This window comes from Pochonia chlamydosporia, chromosome 3 (genome assembly GCF_001653235.2).
Source record: "Pochonia chlamydosporia 170 chromosome 3, whole genome shotgun sequence".
Taxonomy (NCBI): domain Eukaryota; kingdom Fungi; phylum Ascomycota; class Sordariomycetes; order Hypocreales; family Clavicipitaceae; genus Pochonia; species Pochonia chlamydosporia.
Window position 1 is genome coordinate 534,654 of NC_035792.1, and position 10,536 is coordinate 545,189.

Sequence of the window (10,536 nt, forward strand, 5' to 3'; positions counted from 1 at the left end):
AGAAGAAACCCACTGCAACAGTCTACTCAAAACCTGCAACTTTGCAAACGACCAACTAGGTAATTTCACCATACAGAACCAAAAACACAAAGCTGACCAACAAGGAGTGCTCCCAGAGATTCTGCACCGGCGCGCCTTACACCTGGGGTGGATGCCAACAATCAGGCCCATCAGGCTTCGTGCCTTTCCCGTCGCAAATATCGCACTGCTGCTCACACAATGACCCAAACTCATGTTTTGCCGCGCTGCAGGAAAGCAGCACGGGGAACAGAGTTACCGCCGCGCCTGTTTCTGCACCCTATGCAACACTGACATCCCTGTTATCAAGTTGTGCTGCGGCATCGTCTTCGCAATTCATGAACGGGAATGCGGCAGCAAAAGCCGGCTGTCTTTGCATCGACGGCGATGGAAGTTATGATCCTTCGCGGTGGGATGATGCGGAAGCTTCGTGTTTTCCTTTGGGGCTATCGTCAGTTGCGTCGTCGTTTTGGTCTGTTGTTTCGGCGGATGGCCAGGGATGGTGTACTACTCATGCTGGGGCGACGGCTACGGCAAAATGTACTAGGAATAGTGGCACCGGAACAAGTACTTCGCCGGGACAGGCGACGGTTACGAAATCGGGGGCCGGGGACACGTTAATCTTGTGATGGCCTTGAATTGGGTTTGGGGATCTGGATTGCGTGGCATTTGTTGGTAGTTTGAAGGGTGAAGTATTCTGATAGTCGTTGGCTTTGCCCTGCACGCAGATGAAAGATTCAGGAGCTAATATAATTTGCTTGTGGTTCACGCCGGTTCCCGAATGGTCTAGTTGCATACGTCACCAATATGGTACTTTCCTCGCTACATTCTCGTTCGATACTGGGGTTTAGCGTACTAATGTATCATTTGACGATGTCGGTCAACTGTTGTGCCAGCCTACCCATAGATTATTTGTTTTTCACCACCAGGCTAAGGCAAATCTCGTATACATACAATTGCTCATTCATCCTCGATCCATGGTTCAACAACTCATTGTACCCTTCAATAACACCAAATCATGTTGAAGACACTCCTATTCACTTGATCATCTCCATCAGTCTATATCACTCGTATATTTCCCCAAGATAAACCACACCAACCAGCAACGCCACGCCACGCTCAAACTATCACCAAACAATCACTCCTCAACCATCTCAACATCCGACCCCTCCGGACTCTCCAACCAACTCCCCTCAGGCACAGGCACAACAGCCGACTTCGTCCAGATATGTCTCGCCCCTTCGACCGAAAACCCCTCCAAGGCACCTCCCTTGATCGTCAGCGTCGGCTTCGGCGTCCCATTCGGCAGAAGCGGTCGATGCAGCACCCTCACACCGCATTCCTTGCAGAAATAACACTCCAGCGTCGTGCCCTTGTCGGAAGTGCGTGTCCACTTGCCCAGTTTGGACTGTACGTCCTCGGGGAGTGGCCACATGCCCTTGGCGGGGAAGATGGCCGAGGTGCCGAATGCTGAGGACGATTGTTTGCGGCATTCGGTGCAGTGGCAGATGTAGACTGCTAGGGGTTTGGGACGGGATGTGTGGAAGCTTATGGCGCCGCATTGGCATTGGACTTTTGGGTAGGGGTTGGCCATTGAGGTTAGAAGGTTGATGAGGGCGGTTTCTGATGGGTTTGTGTTGGTCGTCTGTGTGCGGTTCGTGATGATGATGTATTGCGCGAGCTTGATTTGTTCTGATGGATTGATGGATTGGTATGGGTTTGTGTGTCTCTAGGGGAAGTTTTGCTGAGGGTCGCGAGGATCGAATTATGCTGACCTCTGTCGAGCTATGATTCACGGTTTGCTTATGACGCCGTGCAATAGGAGCACATATTCAGCTTGTGGCGTGCACGCGGGGAAGCTTGATTTTTAGCCTCACACCCTTGGCTCTTGTACCAGATCATGAACTTCAATGTGCCTTGCAGACGTTAGTCATCATGAACAGTCTTACTGCAAATTCATCCATCATATCCCCCCAAAACAGAAAGTGACAAAATAAATACAGAGATATCAGCATTTATTTCTTTCATCTGCGCGCCGTTCGCTTACCAACCTGAATGAATTCACATGTCGCAGATTCTGTAGGGTAGCACCTACTTTGGCGTTGAATTCCGAGCTTGGCTCACATGGTCATCGGAGCCAGAAGCTGCCCCACGCCCGACGGTGTGACGTACTGCCGATGGCCACGCAGCCTCAAAACAAACTGACCAGGCACTCCTGCAACACCATCGCAACATCACAACATCGTGCTGCCATTCTTCGTCGCCTGTGCTGTATCTCACGATGGCGTCGCAAGGCAGCCTCTCCGCCAGCCTGTACGGTAGCCAGTCTCAGGGCATCGATGGGCGCTCACTGACCCAGTCTCGCCCTGCCAACTACGTCAGACGAGCGGGCATCGCGGCCTCCTACCCATTGCGTGGCATCTGGTATTTCCTTCGGAATAAGGAGTTCTGGCCCCTGTTCAGCGGAAGACTTCTGCCGCTGTCGCTGATATCGTTTTTTGTTTACTTCATTCTCTTCACGTTTGCGTTCCTACCACAGTTTGCATTCCTTGCCATCTTCCACGGCTGGGGTGCCTGGGTCAACGCGGTGGTCCTAACGTTGGGGGAGGGATTGATCATTATACAGGGCCTCTTTGAAGGTTTCTTTGTCGATGAGTGCCGAGTCGATGTCTTCGATGTAAGTTTTGACCACATCGTATACTGAAAAGAAAGAATTTGGTCGGTCAGCTGCTGACCGTTCAACTAGGCCACCTTCATCAAAGTTGGCTTGAAGAACCTCATCTCCCCTCACCGAATTCTCTTCGAAGATGCACCGAATGCCGTCAAGATGCTTGGCAAACCGACAACTGCTGCGATTTATCAGCCTTGGAGCATTATTCAAATTGTCGAGCTGATTGTTTTCCTGCCACTTAATCTTGTTCCGTACGTTGGAACTCCGGCCTTCATCATCATCACGGGCACTAGGCTGGGCAAACTGTCCCACTATCGGTGGTTTCAACTTCGCGGCCTTTCCAAAGAGGAGCAGAAGAGAGAAGTCAAGTCTCTCTCCTGGGACTATGTCTGGTTCGGCACGGTAGCAATGATTCTGGAGCTGATCCCCGTCTTTTCCTTCTTCTTTCTCTTGACGACGACGGCCGGATCGGCATTGTGGGCCGCGAGAATTGAGGATGAGAGAAAGAGAACGGGCATCGACTCACTAATTGTCAACGAAGAAGCTCCCTCTCACGCCCCGCCACAGTATTCCGATGACATGGCATGATGCTACGCTCAAACGCGGCCACATGCTTAGTCACGGATCAAACGAGTTTCCAATTGCGACTACAAACACAGGTGCAAATCAAAAGCAAGCTTCCATGAAACCTTGCTCCGATGTATACATGTCTTTGTAATTGGACTCGTCAAGTGGCCAGATCAAAAGCCCGCTCCCATTGGCTATCAGCCCTTTGCCACTCCTCGCCAGCTGATCTGGATCGACGATTAGAACCTATCAGCACGACTCCTTTGTTCCTTGGATCGATCGATTCTACGATCATTGAGTGGAACCGATCTTGGCTCGGCATTTAATGCCGTGTTTCTTCAGGTTGTGATAGGCTGACCTTGGCGAGGAAGGAAGGCACATCTGCACTTGTGGCGTGACAATCGCCGGCTGGACTTGAGTTTGTGGGTCAAGGGTTTTGTAACCTGAGGTTTGTATCTCCTCAGCTCAATTTTGGGAAGGAGTCTCTGGCTTTTGAACCGATTGGAAATCGCAGCTGGTACTCTAAGGGGAGACCATGAAGCCCAACGAGAGTATTTCCACATGAGGCCGGGATTTTTGTATACTTGCATAGCGACCTCGAAGGCGCACGTTTTCTACTAAAAACGATTTGTAGTTAATTTGCATACCAGATTTCTGGATATTACACCCCATTGGTTGCCATATTCATGTGTCTACGCTATGGGACTTCCTTGTGAGGCACCAGTCTGGGGAGCTCGCAGCTGGCAGGTTGCTCCTTGCTCCTTCCTCAGTTGACAAAATGTCGGCTATGCGGCAGGATATCGTGGCAGCTCTTCTGCATTCCTTGAATTTCCATCCCACGAAATTTTCACGCAGTCTGCCGTGTGTTCCGTCTCTCGATTCTACCAAACCACTTCCCCAACTCTCGCAACCTCAAACCTCCTCGCATTTCCAACACCACTTCACACCATTCGTTCGTTTCCTGCGCTCGTCATTATCAACGACCTCTATTCTTGATCTCCGTACACCCGCAGCATTCGGTCCTTTCAGTCGACACTCCGGCTACAACTTCACCTCCTTTGAGCATCTTCCATTCGCCGCACACCATGCGTGCCCCCTTTTCGTTCGGGGCCGTGGTGGCCAGCAGCCTTCTGTATCAAGCTGCAGCCCAAGCAAGCTACGGGCAAGTTTTCAAACCTTCTGATATGATTTCACCTTTGGACTGACTATGTGAAACAGGAATCCAGATGATGGAAATGATACCGGAAATTCTGCTGGCCAAGTCGACTCCCCCAAAGGCACAGTCACGGTGACAGCCAATGGTGGTGACAACTCCAATGGCCTTCCTGCCGGACAGTCTTGTCTGATGCAAGACACCACGACTGTTTTTGTCACTGTTTATCCCACCAGCCCTGTTTCTACCGGCAATGAGTCTCCTGAAAACACTGCTGCAATCTCTGGTGCTTCTTGGGTCACTGATGGGGCTCCAACTCGAACAATCCGCGTTTCTCCCTTGAATTCTGCCCAGAGCAATCAGCCAACCGTCCAGGCATTCACTACTATTACCATTTCTGATCTCTGGGTCGATGGTTCTGGTTCTGGAAACAACCCCACTTCATCGGATGTCTCTGACTCTGACTCTGCCCCCGTCACCACCACCTCTTCTGATTCTCATGGCTCGTCTCCCGCGGGCTCCAACGCTTATGGGACTCCTGCTCCGACTTCTGCTGCCAGCCCTGCTGAAACTAATGGAAGCGAGAACGGTGATGGTTCTACCCAGGTTTCTGGGCAAAACGTCCCACCGAACTCAGATTACAACACTGGCAACGCTGGTCAAGTAACTGCCAACCCAAGCGGTGCCAACAGAGGAAGTGCGGTGCAGCCGTCAAATCTGTACACAGTTGTCACGGATACAAATGTTGAATGGGTTACTGGCTCTGGAGGGAGTCCAAGTCCTGTCACTATCATCTCTGAACACACCATCACTCTCTCAACTGCAGCAGCTGAAGTGGCTTCTGGTGCCGGGCCGGCAGTGACCTGCTGGACCATCACGGGCTCAGATGGCAAAGAAACTGTGATCGAATCGACACTTAAGACTAACCAAGGCAATGGTGGCTCACCAACTGGTACATCCGCGGCCATCACTGGTCCTGAAGGCGGCATTTCCCAGCAAGCTGTCACTACTGATGTTGAGCCACAAACTCCAGTGACTACCATCACAGCGGTTGGAGCCACTCCTGTCTACACCGGACCTGGTGTGACCACTTCCACTGCACTCACAATCCTTGGTCCTGACGGAGTGGCAACCGTTATTCATTCCACCTGGGTCATTGGAACAGCTCCTGTCACTGGTGCTTCCTCCGCGCTGCCTGTGGGGACCTCCGTCTCTCCTGGGGCTACTCAAGGGGCTTCAAACGGACAGGACATTACCAGCTGCACCAGTTACACAGTTATTGGAGCTGACGGTCGACCGACTGTCATCGAGTCAACATTGGTGATTCCTGCATCTGTAGTCTTGGCTACAGACTTGCCTCAGGGCCTTCCAAATGGCATCTCTGTCCAGGGAACTGTCCTGCCTGTGTCACAAGCAACGTTGTCTGGCCCGCCTGGAGCTATCACGACATGCTCATCCTACACCATCATTGGAGCCGATGGCAAGCTCACTGTCGTTGAAACCAGTTTCCTCATTCCTGGTCCCGCAGCTACACCTGTTGCTACTGCAGCCCCGTCTGGAATTGTCTCGGGTGTTCCAGGCCAAATCACCGCAGCCCCTGGGCAGGTTGTACCTGCTGGTATGACACCCTTGGGTCTGACTACTTGCGTCACGTACACAGTGATTGGAACGAATGGCCTTCCCACTGTCCTTGAGTCCACGGTTGTCATGCCTAACAGCAATGCTCTGCCTACCAGTACCGGCGTTGGGCTCCCCTCAATTGTCCCTGAGGACCAAGTTGGCGCGCTCCCTCAAGGTATTTCAGTTCCAGCTCAAGTTGGTCAAGGCTACACTACTTGTATCACTGTTGATATCCTTGGTCCCAATGGTGTTGCCACTCCTGTCGTTGAAACGGTAGTTCTCACTCCACAGTCATCTGGGCTTCACGGCGCTACTGCTGCTGTTACCACAGTCGGATTTCCCTCCATTGTGCCTCAGGGTCTGAGTGATCTCCCTCAAGGTATCACTCCTTCTGGGACTGCTATTGCAAGCCCGATCACCACCGCTGTCACATTCACCGTTGTCGGACCAAACGGAGCTGCCTCTCCCGTCGTTCAGACAATTGTCATTACCCCAGCACCACAGGCACCAACGCCTGTCGTCTCAAGTCCTCAGACGGTGCCTGTTGGTGGTTCTGCTCTGTCGCCAGGTTTGGAAGCATACGGATCTGAATCCCACATTGCACCAACTGTTGTTTCTCCGCCGGTTGTGAACTCTGCTGTTGCTGGTTTACCTGCTGGAACTGATGTCGCCCCGAAGTCTCCGGCCCTGACCATTGTCACTGGCCCAGGTGGCATTCCTGTCCTGTCTGTTATTTCTGCGGCGCCTCTGTCGGTCTATGGAAATCCTGGAAGTTCTGACAACAAGGACTTGCCTGCATCTGGCCCCGTCCCACAAGGCAGCCTAGGGGGTTATGGTTGGCAACCGGCTGCTTCCTCGCCTGCTGGGTATGGTGGCCTTTCATCTCTGTTCAATCCTCAAGCTGGACCTGTGGCGACCTTCCTCCAGACCAGCACTTGGGTCAATGTCATCCCCGAGCCAACCACGACATACACATTGAACTTTCCCTTGACTACTCTTACCACTGTCACTGTGCCAGCCAAAGTGACTGCTGCGAAGCGCCTTGTTCAAAACCAGCGCCGGTATGTATCTGCTTGATTACCATCTGGGTCGTGTTTTGCATTTCTTCCCTGACCGCAAGGTGCATTACTGACTGCATGGCAGAGTTATCCTAGGAGATGCGGGCTGGGCAAACTCGACGTCTGTCCACCCCGTGCCCTTGACAGATGTTCCGACATTGGCTCCTCCTGCGACGGATCCTACTCCTGAGCCACCAGTCTCAAGCACCGTCGCCGCCATTCCTCTCATGTGCCCTGCCGGAAGCAAAGTAGGCAACACCACAATAAATGTAAGTAACTGACCAACCGAGCCAAGGTTAGCATACTAACTCAAGCACAGTTTGATGCCTCCAGACCTGGTCCTCTGTTCAACCCTGACGGAGACTTCTGGTTCTCGGAGGGATTCATTGTGGCGCCTCTGTCACCACAAGCCGCTCAAGGATATCTGCCTTCTTCCGGAGGACAGCTTGTGGAGTTTGTCCCGCCAGCTATCACCGGACCTCAATCAGCTGGTAGTGCCGACACTGCTGAGATTGGTGTTGGACCCAACTCTCCCAACTCCTGCTTCCGCTTCAATCTCTATGGCGCAAACCTGGGATGTGCTGCTCAAGCCGCTGAACAGTGGTGTGAGTTCGAAGTCTCAGCGTACACCTACAATCAGGCAGTGTCCAATGAGATGTCCATTGCATGGTCCGAAGTAAAGCGCGTTCCCGCTTGCCAAAGCTTCCCCAATTCTCCATGCCAGCTGACCCCCGTCACATTCGACGGATACCAGAACATCACATCTGTACTGATGCACCTTCGCGTTGGACTTGAACTTCGCACATGGTGGGCCGATGACTTGCAACTCGGCTGGACTGACAATACTTGTGAGGCTGCTCAATGCCGACAGGGGGCGCCACCTCAACAGGCCAAGCGAGAGGTCTTTGAGTCTGCCCTTCGACGTGGCATTTGGCGTTGGACTCCAGTGGGCTTGGAGAGACTGGGAGATGAGTATGTTTGGGACTCTTTGAACTAATATATGGCCACAGAGTGGAGAGGTGGTTGTTACTTACGAAGAATTGCTGCGGGTTCATATTTGCTTTGTTCAAAACGAAAATCATGTGATGGGTAATTTTTGGAAGGCAGCTCAATTCTAGAAGGCTGCGTGATGGTTGTAATTGCGGAGAGGTTCCGATGTCGCGTATTATGATAGTATCTTAGCCTCGATGCAATGGAATTTGACGTGTGAAGATCTACCCTCGATGCCCGACATTGGGAGCGAAACTGTTGTTACTATCATGGACTGACGAAGTGACTGGTAGCCAGAGCATGCCGTCGTGCGTCAAACTGGACGAAGCTGTGTCGCCACTTGAAGAAGGCGAGCTACCCAACCATACCAAAGACCACATATCATATATTGATGCTGACAGGCAAATTGATGCACATAGGGGCGACTTGACCGTTGCTCAATGTTGAGCAGATATTCAACTCAAATGAGCAACCGTCATGTGCTCAACGGTTTAGATTGGAGCAATGAGCCACGATCTAGAGGTTTGCAATTGGCAATCCATGTGCCTAGATGGTATACTCGACTTCACATTTCTCATCCCATGGTCCGCAATCAACTGTACATACTGATTCTTCAGCTGGAACAGTACCTGTTTCCAAGTACTCTTCGACCAACTTTTCGATACACTCACTTGTTGCCCCAGCACCAAGAGTGGTATGTCCTCCTACATCTAACACGCCCAAGCCAGCTCCAGGATAGACGTCTCTCATATCACGAGCCGAGAGAAGAGGTGTAACATGGTCAAGCCGGGTGGACAGATACAAGGTTGGAGCAGCAGGGTATCCGGGTTCTGGGTCACCACTTGCGTCTTTTCTGGGCTCAGGTGATGTGAATGGTCCAGTGAAGCGCCAGTTGGACTTGAATTTCCAGCCTGAACAGATGAATCGCTTGTTTGCCCAGTAACTACCGAAAATGAGCGATCGCGATGTTAGATTCTGTGCATACTCACGCCACCAGGTAACATCCTTTTGGGTAACGTCGTCGCCATCACCACAGCGGACGGCGTAGCCACCATCGCCTGCTGCTGGATGGAGAGGGTCATCATACAGACCGCCGTCAGCTTTGCGCTTGGGGCTGATGTCGGAAAAATACGCATCAAAGAGACGTGCGGTATTGCCTGTTATTGCAGCGTCTAAGATGAATGCCATCGTTTGGAACGTTGCTATCGGGGCATAAAAACCACCACCCATGTACGCTCGAATATCGCATCCTGTGAGAATGCGCACGTCACCATCGGGACCGATTGATGTTAAGGGATCTTTCTCGAGTTTATTGAACCATGTATTGAAACGGGATTCAATGTCATTCCCAGACTTATCGCCTGAACGGGACAAGGCGCAGATTGATGGTCCCGCTTTGTGACAGCCGCCAAAGAAAGCGTGGTAGAGCTTGTCTGTATCGGCTAAGTTGGTTGTCCAGCCCTGAGTAGGGGTTAGTATACGTAACACTTGGTGAAATGGGTCAAGTACGTTTGATAAAAGATTAAAACCTGACGCCAAAAAGGCACAAGCGTAACATACCGGTCCGGTTGCGTAGTCTCTGGGGTCCATGACGCCGTCGAGAATCAGACGACCAACTCGTTCGGGGAACATGGATACCAAATAATGGCCTAGAATGGTTCCATACGAAAAGCCGAGATATTGTATTCGGGCGACATCTTTGGTTGTTTGAGCTGCATCGCCCCCATATTGACCGTTTGCTCCATGTCGTCTCAAACGCAGTTCCACAATCTTGTCTGCCACTTCCACCATATCACGAGCAACACTCGCTGTTCCAGCATAAGCCATAATGTCTCCGCCATTTAAACCACTTTTATCTGCCATGGCACATCGCTCGCCAAATCCATCGCTTAGAGCGAGTCCGTAGCGTATGGCATGATCTGAGTCTGTCAAAGACCCCATCCCTCTCTGCTCCATGTTGAAGGCCAGCCTAGATAACAAATCGCCTGGAAAACAGTTGGAAGCGGGCCAGCTGTGTCCAATGCCACGACCATCAATCCCAATGTACTCATAATGGCGACGACCAGATCGCTCCAACCTGAGTTGTAGGCTTGGCCCAAGCCATACTGCTAGATCGGTCGCGCAACCCCCCGGCCCTCCTGGGTTGAGAAATATAGAGCCGCCGAATCTAGGGTCATCGTCGGGAACAGTGGTAGGAATTTTGGCAATCGCGAGGGCGACTGTTCGGGTATCATTGGGCTTTTGGTAGTCTAGTGGGAGGATGAGTCGAGCACATTGGGCGTTGGTGTAGCATGGGTGGTATTCTAGGTTGGTGGAAGGTTTGATTGATGTCCAGTCGAACCTTTCGGTGGAACAGGTAAGTTCAATAGCTGGTCGAAGCAAAGGTAGAAATTTTATGAAGGGACACATCTCGCCATTTGCTCAACTAGGATCCTGTGGAGCCATTTACACGGTTGTTC

The 10,536-nt window shown here is 51.8% G+C and overlaps 4 protein-coding genes across 4 annotated transcripts; 2 read left to right on the forward strand and 2 right to left on the reverse strand.

Annotated features, from left to right (window-relative positions):
* Positions 1 to 1,156: 1,156 nt before the first annotated feature.
* VFPPC_04074 (glutathione-dependent formaldehyde-activating enzyme protein) lies at positions 1,157 to 1,612 on the reverse strand (the record flags this gene model as incomplete). Its single annotated transcript, XM_018283484.1, has 1 exon — positions 1,157 to 1,612. One exon carries the CDS (start codon positions 1,610 to 1,612, stop codon positions 1,157 to 1,159), a length of 456 nt encoding a protein of 151 aa, XP_018144570.1.
* Positions 1,613 to 2,299: 687 nt separating this feature from the next.
* On the forward strand, positions 2,300 to 3,277 carry VFPPC_15723 (protein family CysZ; the record flags this gene model as incomplete). Its single annotated transcript, XM_018293476.1, has 2 exons — positions 2,300 to 2,695; positions 2,765 to 3,277. The coding sequence occupies 2 exons, from the start codon at positions 2,300 to 2,302 to the stop codon at positions 3,275 to 3,277; spliced, it is 909 nt and encodes a 302-aa protein (XP_018144571.1).
* Positions 3,278 to 4,034: 757 nt separating this feature from the next.
* Positions 4,035 to 8,084, forward strand: VFPPC_04076 (hypothetical protein; the record flags this gene model as incomplete). The annotated part of the gene is made up of 4 exons (XM_022428378.1): positions 4,035 to 4,345; positions 4,475 to 7,090; positions 7,173 to 7,356; positions 7,407 to 8,084. 4 exons carry the CDS (start codon positions 4,035 to 4,037, stop codon positions 8,082 to 8,084), a joined length of 3,789 nt encoding a protein of 1,262 aa, XP_022284443.1.
* A 539-nt stretch (positions 8,085 to 8,623) lies between these two features.
* Positions 8,624 to 10,486, reverse strand: VFPPC_04077 (proteinase; the record flags this gene model as incomplete). The annotated part of the gene is made up of 2 exons (XM_018283486.1): positions 8,624 to 9,538; positions 9,638 to 10,486. The coding sequence occupies 2 exons, from the start codon at positions 10,484 to 10,486 to the stop codon at positions 8,624 to 8,626; spliced, it is 1,764 nt and encodes a 587-aa protein (XP_018144573.1).
* Positions 10,487 to 10,536: the final 50 nt, after the last annotated feature.